Source organism: Mus musculus, chromosome 16, assembly GCF_000001635.26.
Source record: "Mus musculus strain C57BL/6J chromosome 16, GRCm38.p6 C57BL/6J".
Lineage (NCBI taxonomy): Eukaryota > Metazoa > Chordata > Mammalia > Rodentia > Muridae > Mus > Mus musculus.
In genome coordinates, this window is record NC_000082.6 from 37523201 (window position 1) to 37540342 (window position 17142).

The following is a 17142-nucleotide window of genomic DNA, read 5'->3' on the forward strand; positions in this document are numbered from 1 at the left end:
TTACAGCAAATTATGCACACCTTACTGTTGAATTTGTATAGCGTTGAAAAAGTATAACATAAAAACAAAAATTCTAGGCCTTTAGGCCCAGGCTTGAGAATGTGACCTTTGTGACTCAATGCTCCAAGGCATGCTAATCATAAAACAGATAGCAACATTCCTCCACCCACCCGCTTCCTGGGTTCAGGGAGTGTTTGTTCAAAAGAAGGTCCCCTGTTGGGTCATGGAACCCACTATGCAAATGTGCTATTGTTAGAGGCTCATAGAAACTGTCTTGAGAAATAACTTCCACTTCTTCATGACTCTTAACTGGTATTTTTGGTATTTTCCAACAACACCCTCCCCACTCCCTTGAGTTGTGGTTTCTTCCTTTAAATACCCACTTTCCCAGATACTCGGGGCCCACGGTCCTCTAACCCTGTGTCATGTATGACTGTGGGCCCCAGAGCGCACCTGGAATAAAAGTCCTCTTGTGGTCCGTTTCTCGTGAGTGATTTGGGGTGTTGTCACCTCTCCTGAGTCAGAACGTGAGGGAATCCTCACATTATGGGTCTTTCAGCGTGAAATAGTAAAGGCAATACATGCTACGCTGGCAGAGCCTGGCTGGCCTGCTCTCATCTCAGCAGACTCTCTGATCCGGTACTCTGAAATCTCTCCATGCAGCTCGCTACCATGTCAGCCCCACACTTCTAAATTCTCTCAGCCTTTTGGAGTGCACTTCTTGAAAATTCATACTTTGCCGCCATACTTTTCTCTCTGGAACCCAATTGAGCTGCCACGTGAAGGAAAACACCACACAAACTTAGTTCATAATCAACAGGTAACTCAATCTCTGGGCATAACAACTAGCATCCTAATCTTGTAAGCTATATTAAATATAAATCCTCTGGTGGTGATCTACATATTGTCCTCCAAGCTGTCCAGTTTGGGTTCCAGAGAGAAAAGTATGGAGGCAAAGCATAGGTCTGCAAGAAGTGCACCCCAAAAGGCTGAGAGAATTTAGAAGCATGGGGCTGGTGCGGTAGCAACCTGCCAATAGGAACTTAGCGAGCTGGGTGGAAAGATTTTGGAGCACCAGGTCAGAGAGTTTGCTGAGATGAGAGCAGGCCGGCCAGGCACTCACTGCCGGCGTAGTGTGGATTGCCTTTACTATTTCATGCTACAATTTGTATGCCTTTCTAACAGCTTTCTTCATACACTGAAAAAGCCAAATATATAGCTAAAACTAAAAGCTTTTGGTGGTCCTACGTATTGTTAAAGTACTATTTCTTCTACTTTTCTTCTTTTTTAGAGTTTATTTTTTAACTGTGTGTTTGTGTATGCACACATGTATGTGCAGGTGCCTTCAAAGCCAGAAGACAGTAATGGGTTCTGAAGCCTAAGTTATAGGACATTGTGCCTGCTGATACAGGCGCTGGAAACAAAATTCCGATTCTCTGCAAAGGCAAGTCCTCTTAAGCAGTGAACCATCTCTCTGAGGACTACTGTTTCATGTCTACAAACCATTGATATTTAAAGAAATGTATTCAGTGTCAAATTTAAAGTTCAAGGAACTTATTTTTTGTTTCCATACCCCTTACATTCAACACAGAAGAGTGATGTCAAAGAAATGTCCCCTAGCTTTCATCACTACTGTTAACTAAGCATGGTCTCCACTGTAGCCTTCATAAGCGTGCTCCTTGATCTTTAGGTTCTCCCTCCTCAGGCCCAGGACCCTGTACCACCCTTGATATTGCCCTATGCTTCTGCTCTACAATGAAGTCCATCTGAAAGCTCGGGCTCTAACACCCTCAGAATAATATCTAAACTTCTCACCTTACATTAAACTTACACTCAAACACTGCAGGATTTTGGTCCCAAAACACTGTAATCCAACCACAAACAGCTCTGGTTAACAATTATCTATACAGAGCTGCTTCTGAGGCACAATCTTGCACTTTTTGATCTGTTCACTAATTCTGGGAAGGGCTAGCAGAACTAAGGCTCTCAAGAGATTTATGATTTATACAAAGTCATACAGCAATACAAGAAAACAACGGCACCTTTAACTACTGTAACTTGAGTGTTTACAAAGTACTGGGTAACATTAACCTTTGGCATTTGCATTACTATGTCCAGATAAAGGTGTAAAATACGCAAGTTCTGACAGCCTCAGCAGTTTTGGGTCAAGGTTTCATAACAAGTTGGGTGATGGGGAAGAATCAAATCAGATCAACTATTATGCTAAAACTACTGTCTTACAGTCTACACACTAATATTAATGCATTTTCAGTTTGGCCTTATTCCCAGGGATATGAATTCTTTCTTTTCTACAGAATTTACCTGAGGGATTAAGAAAGATAATTAAGTACTAGTGCAGGACACATAGCAAGGACCAGCCCCTCCTCTCCTCTCTTTCCCAGCAACAGAGTAAACAAACTAGTCATTTCTACTTCAATGTGACACCAAATCCTACAGACATGTTCCAGTTGAATATTATTTCCATGCCTCCAGCCCCATATCCAAGAATAAGTAAGTACTTTGGTCATGCATCACTCTTCCTGATTTTCTGTATCTATCCCAGATTGGGGGGAGGGGCAGGGAGCCCCTCAAAGCTTGGAGGTTGTGGTCCAGTACTTACAGCTAGGCTGTGGGTTTTGTTGTTGTTGTTGTTTGTGTCAGGGAAAAAAAAAAAAAACTCACATCAGATGTTACCATCATGGAAGTGAGTCAGGACTGAGCCTCGTAGAATCCTGCCTGAGAAACAACAGCATGGACACTATAAAACCATGCCAGTTTCAAAGTGAACATGAGCTACTACGACTGAGTCTTTACTGATTAGTTTCAGACTCTTACTCCTCTAGCCATAGATATAAAATTTATTAAAATACCCAATCAGAGAATTACCCCCATTTTTCTTCAAAAACTGTAAATGAGGTTTATTTTAATATGTGTGTATGTACAGTCACATGTGAATCCACATGTACATGCCAGAGTGTGAGAGTACAGAGAAGTCCATTCTCTCTTCCCACCCAGAGTGTAGGTCCCATGGGTCAAACTAGTGTTCTCAGGCTTGGAGGCAGGTGCTTTTATCCACTGGGCCTTGCAGCAAACAGAGAAGCACATTTTTTTAAATCCTCTAGAAAATTACCAAATAAAAGCCCATATCCTCTAAGTCCTTCAAGCATCATGTACTGAAAAAAGGGAACACACCTCCTGACCTGTAGTTCCTCTTGCTAAAGAAGCACGCATAAACATAAGTTTGTTTGCTATATACACACCTGACTGATGAACAACATAAAGACTGCAGTAGGCAGGGCTGGGAGGAGAGCTCAGACAGTAGGCAGAACGCTTGCAGTGAAAGTCTGAGAACCTGAGCCCCATTCTACAACCCAGGTTTACAGAAGAACAAGCAGGGCATGGAGCATGTCCTCTAATTCCAGTACTGGCAAGATAGGCAGATCCCTGAGGCTCAATGACCAGCCTGCCTATCCCCTAGGCAAGTCCCATGCCAGGGAAACATAGGACTTAAAACAAACAAACAAAATACAGCATCTGAGGAACCAACACTGGAGGTTGTACTTTCCTGCATACAAACCAACAGGCATGTAACAAAAGCCACCGAATAATCAGCTCAACAAGCATACCTTTACTTGCCCACATCTCTTTTTTGATAAAAGACATCAAGTGAGAACTGCTATGAGGTGACTGATGACAACTATTCATGTGACTAAACCACTCTGTACTAAGCTGTACAGACTGCCAAGTACAAGAGAAGAGATTAGAATTGAAACCCAGTGCCCCATTCCATCTTTCCACATATAAAACCAAGGCAAAACTACTGAAGCAAAGCCATGTCAGAGAGAACACGCAAGACAGATCTTACAATGTGGGAGCAGAGAGAAAAGGAAAGATGTACAAATTCTGTGGGCAAAGCTGGACAATGATGGAACTGACATTGTCAAAAAAAGATGGGGTATCTATTCTCACTATTAAAGAAGAAAGCGGCTTAATAAATATTCCTATGTATTCACCAGAGACAAGTCTGTATAATAATACTGTCCACGTTTGACATATATGGGAATAAAGACTTATAGATACTAAGTTAACAGTATTACACTAACCCTGGATTCCATCTGAACCATGCATCTTTTCTCCAACTTACAATCTCTAGCAGCTCTAATCCAACAAATTTTTCCCATGTAGCTATGAAGTCCCCTCTTCTTAAGAAGGAATAGAAAAGAGGAGATCTTGTATTAAACGATTTAACAAGCATTAAGTGCCCGTCACATGGCTGGCATTTACTTAGCTGACCATTAACCTATTACGTTTGCTAGAAGGATCAAAGTAAATCCAATTGCAAATACGCATTTGAAGTAGGGAGAAAAAGATCCTTTTACCAATAGGCATTTCAGAACGATTTTAGGGCCATCTATTTGATAGTACAGCAATGCCCCAGCTCTGTAATGAAGGCAAGTCACACTTCAAAGGGAGTGAGAAAGGAAGGGAAGAGATATATCTATACCATTTTAAATTTCCAAATATAAGAACAAAACTGAATTCGGAGTGAAGAAGACAGGAGATAAGGACTTGGAACAAAGGAGTAAAGGAAAAACAACCAAAAGGTCTCCAAAAGCTAGGAAACAGAAGACAACTGCTGAGGGTTATGCTGGCCTGTGCTGCGCCACATTATCATTTTAACTAATGCTACCCATCAAGTGAGGATTCAGCCAAGGAAACACTAAGCACAAACAAACCCAAAGTGAAAAGACTGTTTGCCATCCTTCCTTTGACAGCAAAGTGCTTGGGACATACAAAATTAAGAAAAGGGGCAGAGATATCAGATGATGACACTTAGGGGTACAAGACAGATAGTAAGAGTCAAATCTCAGACAGCTAATTATTGACGATGGTATGCTTCTCTCTTCCTCCAAGTATAGACAATCGAAGGTACCTGCCCCTGGCCAGGACTCACTGTCGAAGATCTATCAAACGTTTCCATCAAACTTGGATAGCACTTAACCATCTTTCCCCCTCATAGGTTAAATTAAAAAATAATAAAATAAAGAGATTAAATTTAAAAATCAAAATAGGTCCAGCTGCTTTGATAAAATGCAGTGCTGTCATGAGTCATTACACAGCCCCATCCTCAAGGCTGGACAAGAAGATCACATAACTACTGCACATAAACTTCAACCAAAAACAGTAGGTCTGAGGTCCCCACACCTTTCCACACTATGCTTTCTTAATCTACCCAATCCTATTCCGCACTATTCCTGGCACTCAAGATCAAATAGATAGATAGATAGATAGATAGATAGATAGATAATATATATTATTGAAATAACTTAAGTATTATGAAAAAAGGAAGGAAGATAGAGAAAAAACAGTGAAGGAACTAGGATATTATTTCATTTCTTATACAAGGAACTCAAGGGACACTTCAAAGAAGTAAAAAAGGGGAGAAAGTCACATAGGTATTTGGGCAGTAAGGATGGCTCTTACAAAAAGGCAAGCAAACCCATCCCCACTACTCATAAGATTAAAATAAGATGGCTGCTGTGAATATGGGACAGAGGGAGAAATAGTCCCAAATCTGCAAGGCCTCCGTGTAGGACTGACTTTTCTGAGTATGGAAGGAAGATCGGGAGCACTCTGAAAGAACAATTGCCATGACCTGATGTGCTCCTTAAGAGTCATCAGCTGCCACCTACTTCTTCATAGCGCTTACCCTCTCACTTCGTCACAGTTACAGGCTTTAAATTCAAGAGTTCACTTAGGAGGATACATATATCAAAATATTAAGTAAATATTGAAATCTCAAAAAGTCACATTTTATTCTGTCCAATTTCCAAACTACTTTCCTAATGCAAATGGCTTCAGTTTAACTGGATATTAGAAAATAGATGATATCTAACAAACATGACAGCAACAGTTATATATTTCATGACTGTACCTATCATAAAAACAAATTAGTTCATCCCTTAACAATTCATTGTACAACATGAAGAAATAAATGTATATATAAAAGGCCAAGATAAGACAGGTTTAGCTTTTTTTTTTTAAACCGAGGAAATATTAAATATACTGATGATATACAAAATACAATGCCTACCAGCAGAGTGATTTTATCAAGGAAGCCAGCTTTGGTCCTCCCTCAAATGGACATTTAGCTAGTCTCACCAACAATTATTCCTAGGTTCTGGAACTCATTATAGAGAGGGGGAAATGCAGCATGCCTGGAGGACAAATTAAAAAACTGACAACATAAACTATGGTACTTAGATGACTGCCAAAGCTCCCAACACGTTTCTAAATCAGGCTCAATCAAATTCATCTCAAAATGTAGTAGGCAGGCAGAAAGTCTGAGGTTTTGGCATATTTGAAAGACAATAATCAACTGAATATTATGTCAGAATCAAAACCAAAAAGCAACTCTTCACATGTTAGTTATCAACATACAAAAAAAAAAAAAAAAAAACCCTAAACAGAGCTCTCAAACTGTCAAGATCAAAAGCCAGGTGTGGTCACGTATGACTTCAATCTCAGCTCTCAATAGGTAGAGGCAGGCCTGGTCTACACAGCAGGTCAGCCAAAGCTACATAGTGAGACCCTGTCTCAAAACAAACAGGCAGACAAGACAACAAAAGACCAAAGGTAGAGCTGAGGGGCTGGGGTGATGGTTCAGAGCTTGAGAGCAGTTGCTGCTTCTGCAGAGGCTAGTTTGGTTTGCCAGCTTCCATACCACTAGGTAGCTTAGAACCCCCTGTAACTCCCAACTCTGGAGGCACTGATAGCTCCTTTTGCACATATCCTCCGAGACACACACACACACACACACACACACACACACACACACACAGAGTGAGAGTGAGTGAGCAAGAGAGAGAGAGAGAGAATTAAAAATAAATAAATCATTTAAAAAATAGAACAGAATTTTAAAATAAAAAATCTAAAGTTTGGAATATTGCTGTTTACCATATTTCCATAACTTTTGTGTGTGTGCTTATGTATATGGTGTACGTATATGTGTGCAAGTGCGCATGTGCAGGTAGACACACCCACATTTACACTGATGAGAGAAAAGGTCACTGGATAGTCTTCTCCGTCACTGCTTTATTCCCTTGAGGCGCTATTACTGAACCAACAGTTTGCTGTTTAGGCTATGCTGGCTGGCTGGCCTGCAAGGTCCCTGGCCTTTGCCCTAGCACACTAGTTGAAGCTGCAAACAAGCGCAGCCAGCACCAGCTTTCACAAGGGGACCTGGGATTTGAACGCAAGTCCTCACACTGCAGCAAATATTCTCTCCCATCCCTTCCTTTCTTCTAATCAGTAGCTTGTTGACATAATTCTCTAATTAATACCACTTGGGGATGATTTCTAAGAAGGACTCGGGAATTAAGCAAACAATCCTAGATGTCATCTGAGTTTGTGCTTTCATGGCAGGGACGGCAAACACTGATTACAAGACCTCCATCTCCTGCTCCAAGCAGGAAGAGATGAAGACTGAGCAAAGTAACCTGTCCCATCTTTAATGTGTCAAGGCAAACATTAACACATCAGCAAGTCTCACAGATCATCTAACAGTTTCGATGTCAAGTTTACTCGAACATTCTCAATTACTCCTAACTCATCAAGAGAGGTCTATTCCCATTGCTGACTTTGAGACAGACTCTTACTCTTTAGCCTAGGATGGCCTGGAACTTACTAGTTCAGGCTAGCCTTGAACTTACAACCGTCATCCTATCTTGGCCTTCTGAGATCCGAGATTACAAGTGTGAACCACTATCCTCAATTACTGTTGGCTATTTTTGAGTTATATAACTAAAGATTTTATTTAGCTAGTTAACACTTCTTCACGCTAATTTTAAAATCGACTATATTTTTCCAGGGAAGCACAGAAAATAAGCTAACCTCCACAAAAGGCAACGACACACCTCTCTGATATTTTGTGGAGAACATCCTAGCAGTCTTTACATCCCTAAACTTGTAATATTCCTTTGTAGATCTTCCACCTCCAACAGTACAACATATGCATGTGTGGCACCTAGATGCACATCGTTTGATGACTTAACTATATCATCTCTAATTGTTGATGTTAAGATCTTATTACATGCTGGGCGGTGGTAGCGCACGCCTTTGATCCCAGCACTTGGGAGGCAGAGGCAGGTGGATTTCTGAGTTCGAGGCCAGCCTGGTCTACAGAGTGAGTTCCAGGACAGCCAGGGCTACACAGAGAAACCCTGTCTCGAAAAAACCAACCAACCAACCAACCAACCAAACAAACAAACAAACAAACAAACAAAAAAGATCTTATTACATATATGTATTCCTTTAAGAATTTCTAATACCCCCATCTCAAAGTTTATTTAAAATGGGTTTTGGTGGTCTCTGCTAATCAGTAATACTATTGTAATAATCAGGAATCAAGGCTTCCAACACATTTCTCATTCTAACACTAGAGAATTTTATTCCACTTACAGTAAAACCACAGTGCCACATACACATTTTAGATGCCACAAAACTACATTCTATTAGCAATAATCTTAATGAAAAAAATTTAAGCAAGAATAAAATACAATATATACAAAAGAATACAATGCATCATATTTACAAAGGGTAGGGGGGAGGGTGTGGAAATCAAAGAACTCTCATGTAGCAGGGAAGCCAGACTATTAACTATATCTGAACACTATCAAAAGAACCAAGAATATGGTACCTTAAGGAACCAAGAGACCAAAAATATTCTAAGCTACAATAATAAATATAGGTAATATATAAAAAGGCCAGTGGTTTTGTTGGTGATTTCTTTTTTTCTTCTTGAAATTTTTCTCTGAAATTATGGGTGCATATTTTTAAATTAAAATGGAAAACAGAAAGCTATTTCCACTCCATCTAACCCTAACATATAAAAAGAGACTAACACACATTGCTAAACTTAACTCAGAAGTGCCATTAGCTGCATCACATGTGGCAGAGAGTGTCAGGATGGAAATACTAAGTCTACTTACATTGTTAGAAAGCTTGCTAAATCTGAACCATGCACTTAGGAACCACAAGATGCTATTCTGCTGCTCTGAGAGATTTCATGTCATGTCTGTTTTAATTATATAACCTCCCCATATTTCTGGAACTGAAACAGCTATTTTTGTCTGATTAAACTTCTGAAACCCAGAACTGGTGGGCAAAGACTACCGAGGCTTGTCCAATCTCCAGCCCACTAGCCATATGCTAACTATGAATGCAATCCAAAAAAAAAAATCATAAATTTACTTAAAACATCTTTAGGGTTTTGATTTTTGGGGTTGGGTTTTTTCCTTTTTTTTTTTTTTTTTTTTGTGGCAACTGCACTGCACAGTTCTCAAACATGAACCGTGTGATGACCAAGTTGTGCTGCCAGTTAATTGTTGGCCATATTGAAAGCTACTCCAAATGAAATTAAAAAAAAAAAAGGTCTACATATACCAAACATCCACAGGTACAGTGGAGTCAGAAAGACCAAAGGCAAAGCATAAGTGGAGAAAATCTACAAACCTGTAGGAAAGGGAGAGAGGGGTAGAGAAAAATGATACTGGAGTAGGAAATCCTTGGCCTATACGTGACTTAATAAAATAATCCTACCACTCACTGAGTCCAGACCTCCCCATGCTCCTGGAGAGTTCACCTAGGAGTTCATCCTTTTGTTCACTGGCAAACAGCTGCCCATACATTTTGAGTTAAGAACTTTTTATGAAAAGTAAAGCAATATGAGAGGCTCCAAATCCAATTACTGAAGGTTCCCTGATGGCTAAAATAGACCACGGTTCAACCCAAGAACCTCTGAGGAAGAAACAGAAACAGAAGCTCAGCATGGCCCTCGCTTAGCTAGTGAATGACACAGGACTAAAACAGTGCTTCTCAACCCGTGGCTGCAGATATCCTGCAGATCAGATATTTACATTATGATTCATAACAGTAGCAAAATCACAGTTGTGAAGTAGTAACAAAATTTCATGGTTGGGGGTCACCACAACATAAGGAGCTGATTATAGGGTCACAGCTTTAGAAAGATGGAGAACCACTGACCTAGGACCTAGGTAGAGGCAGAAGGAGCAGGAATTCAAGGTCATCCTCAGCTACATAGCAAGTTCAAGGCCAGACAGAGCTACCTGAGTCCCTTTCTCAAAACACAAACAAACCAAAGAAGGCCTTTGATTCTATCTATCACTAGACTTATCATGATACTAGAGGCATCATGACCCTCCAGTATCAACTTGAAAATAGGATAACTTTGAGCTGTGCAGGAGACTGAAAGAGGTATTCAAATTTAAACAGTGCATAAACATTATCAGAATAAGGACACTGCAATCTGCTAACATTTACTTCCCGTTTTCTCCATAAGAAAGGTAGAAGAGATAAAACTAAGCAAAACAGGAAGGAGGCGGGGTGGGACCAAGAATTTCTAAAGAGGATATACAGAGAAAGGAAGAATGGGGGGTATTAAGTTTAAGGATTAAAAAATGCTTATTATCTGTGAATTAACAAGTAGACTGGGGCCTACTATCAACCAATCAGCACAATCTTGTCCTTTGGTAAAGCCCAATAAAAGCCACATTACTATCAGATGGCAAGTGCACTCAAAGTCTTTAACTGATTGCAGATTTCCAGCTATGGTAAGTCAGGCTGCACCACGAGCAGAATGGTCCCACCTGACCTTTAGCACAAGCTGCAGAGCGTTGCTCTGGATGACACCGTCGGTTAAGGGAGTGACTTTTCTTGCGCTCCCACACCCGCTCTTCCCACACTCATGCTGACTATCAACCTCATACTGAAAATGCAGTCTTTGTTCAGACTGACTACAACACACTTGCTTCAGCTTCAGACTGCTTTCTGAGAAAAATCTTGTCATGCCTTTACCCTATCTCAAGGCCTTGGTTCTAATAAACTCTATCTCTCCATGTAAAGCAGGCCAGCCTTTCCAAAGGCTATGTGTTGATTACAACTAGTTCCTCACTCTAATTCCTTTGGTATAATCAAACAATGGTTACACCCAGCCTGGTAATTAAGATTTTCTTATGGTCAAGGTCTCGCAGCCAAGCACCCTACTTCATACTTATATTAGGGGGCCTGAGGTAGAATTGATTACCAAGAGCTCAAGGCCAGCCTGAGTAACATAATTGGCTCTTGGTCATCTTGGACTATAGTGTAGACTCTAGCTTGAAAAAAAAAACCAAAATAAATAAATAAATAAATAAATAAGATTTCTCCTAATTAGGTGTGGGCTTTTGAATGAGAAATGTCCCCATAGGCTGTTGACAGTATAATTTGGGGAGGTTAGCCTTTAAGATGTGAAACCTTGCCAGAGAAGGATGTCTCTGGGGTCAGACTTTTGAGAGTTTATAACATCAGTCCACCTATAGCTAATTGCCCCAGTTTCATGTAAATGAAGATATATCTTAGCTTGCTGTTCCAACCGCCTGCCACCATGCCTTCTCCACCATTATGGGCTCTCCCTCTCGAACTGTTAACCAAAATAAACTTTTCCTTTCACCAGTCAGTACTGGGCATGCTGTTTTACCACAGTAACAAAAATAACCAATGTACTAGGCAAGGCAGGGGAGCCATAATCATAGCATTCTGGAGACTTTGAGCAGAAGGATCAATAGGAGTTCAAGGTCAACATTGAGTTCAAGTAAGTTCCAGTCTGAGTAACACGGAGAGACCATGTCTCAAAAAGCAAAAGGACAACAACCAAACCAAAACCAAAACCCCTCTCCTAGATAAAGCAAGGTAATAAGACAAAACTGTTCCACCAAGTATATGACAAAACTTGTCTCATGCTTAGCTTGAAATTAACCATTTAGCCCAGCCCTTTAAGTTTCTTGTGTTAATGTCATATATTCTGTATTTTTGGAAAACATGGTTCAAAACTTCTAATGAAAATTCTTAAAAATAAAGTATCTGACTAAATGAGGCAAATTATGTATGTTGTTAATAATTCTTTTCCACTAATTGATTTGTACTATTGATCCATTTGTTAAGTTAAAAAGGGTTCCCCTCTTATTTGATCTGGCTAATTCTCATTTCATCTTTTGGGTCTCACCTAGTCCTTCTTCTAGAGACCTTCCCCAAACGCAGATCACGCATCCTAGTTACACACTCCTAACAGCACAATGCATGTCCACTAGCAACTCTCAAGCACATTATGTGTGATATGCTTATGAGCTGCTCTGTCGGTGACTGACATAAATAGACAGACACCAAAAGAAGTTGCTTAAGAATGAGGTCACAAGTAAAGTCAGAAGAACCACAAAGTAGAGAACTCACCTTCAGATCAGGCTGCCACAGTAAATAAAATCTGGGACGGGGGAGGGGGGAACTCAGGAGAGCCATTAGTGAGAAAACTCCATGGATAAGTAACCTTCTGAAGGAAGACAGCCTGCAAAAGACTGCATGCCGATTCGCACTCCTAGAAAGTCTACAATTGGCTTACAATTTAGAACAACTGAAATTAAAAAAGGGTACACATCTTACTTTGATTCATCATCTGGGAAGGTCTCACCTGTCATGGGATCAAACAGTTGATTGGCTTCTAGGTCAGTGAAAGTGCTGCAGCAGACAGGACATTTGAAGGAAGCCCGATTGGTGGAATTTCTCTCATCTGTTTCAATCCTTCTTCTCATGTGGTCCAGCTTATATTTCACTACATTAACAAGAGTGCGGTAATTGATGAAGTAGTAGTTATGGCGGGTGGTCTTCCCATCTGCAGCAGTCTCTACCCTCATTCTGCATTTGATGAACTTGTCTCCCTTTAAATTATTCAAAACGGATCGAAGTTGCTTCCGATCAAACTTGAGCAGCTCCAGCATGTCCTCTTCTTTTACACAGGGGTTCCGGATCAAGATGTCCAAGGCCAACACGTGCTCAATGCCATAAAAGCCCCGGATGACATACTTGGCTAGCCGCTTCAATGCCGCCGGAACTTCAGTGAGAACATCTGGGTCTGCCATCTTCAACAGGAAGCTTCACCTTCAACTACATTGGATTGAGGGGAGGGGATTAGTAGGCATGAGGACATAATAATTTTACAATTCTATAACAGCCTCTTACTGTCATTATTTTTAAAGTGCCACAAAAGCATTCAAACATGGCTTTAAAAGACTTCTAGCACATAAGCATTTAACAGAAATTCAGGATTTTCCTCTATAGTACACCTAAAATACTTGATATAGTTATTTTAAGGTTCAACAATATGCTTGATTCCAAAATATCTGTTATTTCTGACAATAATATATCAGCCCCACTTTATTTCACAAAGAGAAACAAAGAAAGCTCTGGGAGTGCTCACAGTTCTTAATGGCATGTTCTCTAAAAATGGCTGGGAATCCAGAGGGTCCTAGCAATTACCCTAGATTTCATTTCTCTTCAGTAAAACTTTCCTGCTAAGATTCAAGAATGTTTTACATAGTCACAACTTTCACAATGATCTCACACACCACACACACACACACACACACACACACACACACAAATACCTAAGTAACTGCCAGCCAGGGGGGGTGTTGACAAAATTAAGGACTGCAATAATTGAAAGAAATTAATGCTAAGCTCAAAGTGCATTACCAACTTTTAAGTCCTATCTGATCATTAAGTAAGCACCTTTTATATTTTAAAAAATGGAGGGAGATGAAGTAAGACACCCTTAAATAGTGGGTCCCTTGAAGAGCAGAGCAGAAGCTGACTGCATATAAGGTCCAGGCCACAGGCCTGAGTTGTCCTCTCAAGTCTCTCACGCGGCACAGCACCTGGACCCCAGTCAGACGAGCTGTTTGTGTGCTGTAGGAGCCTGAAAAGTCCTTAAGTTCAAGCTACGCTTTACTCCAAAGGAAACGTGGTGCTTGTGATTAGTGAAAATGTTCAGTGGGGGCCTAAAAGGACTTATTAGCTAGGCTAGCTTTCATGTAACTTCAGTATGATCCATACTGAAACTAGCCAGCCTATTCACGCTGACTATACTTCAGATTTCTGTAAGATATAGGAAACTTTTAATAGACATCCCCCTGAACTATTTCTAAGAAGTTATATTGTCATTAATATCAGTTTCAACTGAACTTTTAATTTGAACTCTGAAGTAGCCAACCCTATCAGATGTAATGCTTCATTCTGTAAGAAATGTTGTAATATCTGCAATATATCCTAAATAATCAGTGTACACAAGTATGTTATAAGGTCATATCTATAATAAAGGAAAAATAGAAAGAAAGTTAGTTACAACATATACTTTAAACAACACCAGGCAGAGCACTGTAGATACAGCACTGTAGTACTGAACATACACAGAGAAAACAAGGCAACACCTGGACTTACTAGTCTAAACCTGGCAACCCCAAAGCCTTTGTCACCCTAGATATTTAAATAGGTCTGGGTTCACTGCCACCTCAGAATCCCAAGCACAGTACCAGATACATTTTGGTCGCTTTTCCAATTTCACCTACACAGTGTACTAAGAACCACATTTTGCTTTCTGCATGCTCAGCAGCTGACAGAATAGGACATAATGGCCTCAGAAACACGCAAAATGCCTAAGGACAGATGGACGCCAGCACAGCCTATTGTTTTCTGACTTCCTTTCCATTGCTTTGCTCTCCTCTGTCCCACCTCAGACACTGTATGCTCCAGACCATTGGTTCTCAACCCTGACTGTAAAGCAATCACCTAGGCAACATTTTTAAGTCTACTAACACTGGGCCCCATTTCCAAGAGTTCTGTTTCAGTTACTATAGAAGGGCCAGATTAGGAACGCAGCTACTTTTAAAATGCCTTTAGATTACTCTAATGTGCAACAAGTCCCTGATCATTGCTCTAATCTGTCCCATGGCCATGACCATTTTGTATCCTTCAAATGAACATCCTGCATGGAGAGGACTAGTACTTGCTGTTCAGCCTGTTTCCTCTGTCTGATACTCCTCTGGGTGTCCTGAAAATCAGTACAAAGGGACGTTATCAATACTCTTCCAGCCAATAGTTTGAAGCTTGGAAATCCCAGGTCAGCTTCTTAGTGTTAGCCCCAGAAAATCCACAGCCTTCATTTCTTCACATATAAAATAATTAAAGAGCCTTTCTCACACAGGGCTTTGCTCCTTCCCCACATCCCCAATTAAGATAAATCAAGAGTATTCAATCTCTGGGCTTCTTAAAGCTCCTTAAATCAAGTTCTAAAACTGACAGCCCATACAGAACGTTTTCAACAACTTTATGAATTGGTTGTCGACATTTAAAAATCTTGGGTGCCTATAAATCCCAACTGCCTACTCCTCTTGCAGATTGGAAGTAAATGGCCAAAGTCAGACCATGTTCCTATATTAGCTAGTCTCTATGGCAGGTGACACTTAAGTAACTTCTCTGTCTGTGGAGGCTTCTTGGTGTGGTAGCTAGTGGTCTTCATTTATCTTCTTCTCTTCACAGTAATCAGGCATCTCATCTCCCAACGTCACCTTACCCAGTCCAGACCTAGATTCTAGTTGTAAAAACTTTTAAGGACCACTGTGCCCCTGGTGTGGAACTGGGAGAATCAAAAGTTCAAACCACTCTGCTTTTTTAGCAAAGTCATCCTCATATCCACCCTCAGTCCTCAAAGCTAAGCCCAAACCTTTCTCCTACTGTAGTTAGGCTTTGGGTAATGTTTCCTGGCCTTCTCAAATCCCCAACAGTGGCATCCAACACTCTCCCTCGCATTTCCTCAGAATTTGTACAGTTTCTACTTCGAAGGCCTCTTGTTCATTAATGCTAGCGCCTAGCATATTCTACTGAGATACCTGAACTTTCAATACATCCTCTGGGCACGTGTTCTTGTAGCATATCCATCCTGCCAGCTTCCACACAAATCACTTGTTTCACACCTGCATCCCAATAATGAGCGCTATAAGCCATCTTTTTTTTTTCTTTTTAAATTTAACTTGTAATTGCTTTAAGCAAGGAGCTACTACATTAAACTTGTGATTTTTGAAAAAACTATGCTGGATGAAAAGGGATTTAAAAAAAAAACACAAAGTGGGTGCAGGAAGCCCTTTTAGTTAGACTATTTTTAAATACTACTTCCCAAGTTCTAGAAGAACGTGGATCCTACAGAGCCTCTACAGTTTTCTGTTACTGTATTTTACGAACTCTCCATTCCTTCGTCCTACGACGGAGACAGCTCCGGACCGAGGTGCCCTCCACCAGCTGTGTTCAGACATGTCCAGACCCCGAGACCCCACAGTCCCTCAGACGCGCCCAGGGGCTTCCCGGGCCACACTCGACGCCGCCAAGCCCGTCCTACCCGAGGTCGCACATGGGCCGCTCCGGGGCAATGGTTCTTTAGAAGACTAAGAAGAGGACCAAAGCAAGAGGTGGCCGAGGAGAGGGGACTAGACAAGGAAGGGGACGGATAGAAGAAACCATGAAATGCCACGCCAGGTCAGAAACCGGGAACAAGGACGGGAGAATGAGGTTTACCCAAGTGGATGCTCGAACACTCCCACTACAGCCGCCCTCAGCACCTCAACTACCGGCTTCAGCCAGCCCACGCCACTTGCGAGACAAGGACGAACGCCTAATTCCTGCGACCGGTTTGGAAACCGCCCGCTAATCCGCACCCCGAAGCTTTCGATCAGTCACGCTCTGACCGACCAATGAGATGATTTGCCCTGCCCACAAGCCCTGCGCTGATTGGTGAGAATCCAGGAACGGGCGTCAACCTCAAGGAAATCGTGGCAAGATGGCGTCCCTGGATCGGGTGAAGGTTCTGGTGTTGGGAGACTCAGGTGAGCCGCTTAACCCACGTCTGGGACTACCAACACGCCCGAGCTTCCCGACACCGCTCTCTCTTCGCTGTTTACCCCCCCAGCTGCCTAGCGCTTAGGTCGACAGCTGAAATTCCTTTCAAGACCTTAAAACTACACTTCCCAGAGGACTTTGCTCCTTTTGTCGACGTGGTGGCGTGGCGGGAGGTGGGGGGCGCGGAGTCTATGGGTGGAAAAGGGACTAGTTCCACTCACTATCACTCCTAGTGACCCTCTAGGAAAATTTTTGCTTCCTGTCCCCACAACCCTAGGTTCTGCTGGCCTAGAAGTTTTGGTTCCAGAGAGGGGAGAGCTCCTACCAGGAGCCACAAAAAACATTCCAGTTCTTCCACTGCAAGCTTTG

General features: G+C 41.4%; 2 protein-coding genes across 4 annotated transcripts in view; one reads left to right on the forward strand and one right to left on the reverse strand.

Moving 5' to 3' along the window:
• Window positions 1-16589, reverse strand: part of Gtf2e1 (general transcription factor II E, polypeptide 1 (alpha subunit)) — a 29994-nt gene extending 13405 nt beyond the window's left edge. Inside the window, exons 1-2 of one of the 2 annotated variants that reach the window (NM_028812.4) lie at window positions 16453-16589; window positions 12521-12993 (exon numbers count right to left, since the gene is read on the reverse strand). In NM_028812.4, coding sequence (NP_083088.1) covers window positions 12521-12968 — 448 coding nt within the window. In that variant the 5' untranslated portion in view covers window positions 12969-12993; window positions 16453-16589. Of the gene's footprint in view, window positions 1-12520; window positions 12994-16276 lie in introns of both variants that reach the window. The other variant, NM_001355727.1, reaches the window with a different exon arrangement.
• Window positions 16590-16657: 68 nt separating this feature from the next.
• Window positions 16658-17142, forward strand: part of Rabl3 (RAB, member RAS oncogene family-like 3) — a 32528-nt gene continuing 32043 nt past the window's right edge. Inside the window, exon 1 of one of the 2 annotated variants that reach the window (XR_384595.1) lies at window positions 16658-16760. Coding sequence is in view for 1 of the 2 variants with exons in the window: in NM_001042499.1 (NP_001035964.1) it covers window positions 16715-16760 (46 nt within the window). In the remaining variant the exon portion in view is untranslated. The remainder of the gene's footprint in view (window positions 16761-17142) is intronic. The other variant, NM_001042499.1, reaches the window with a different exon arrangement.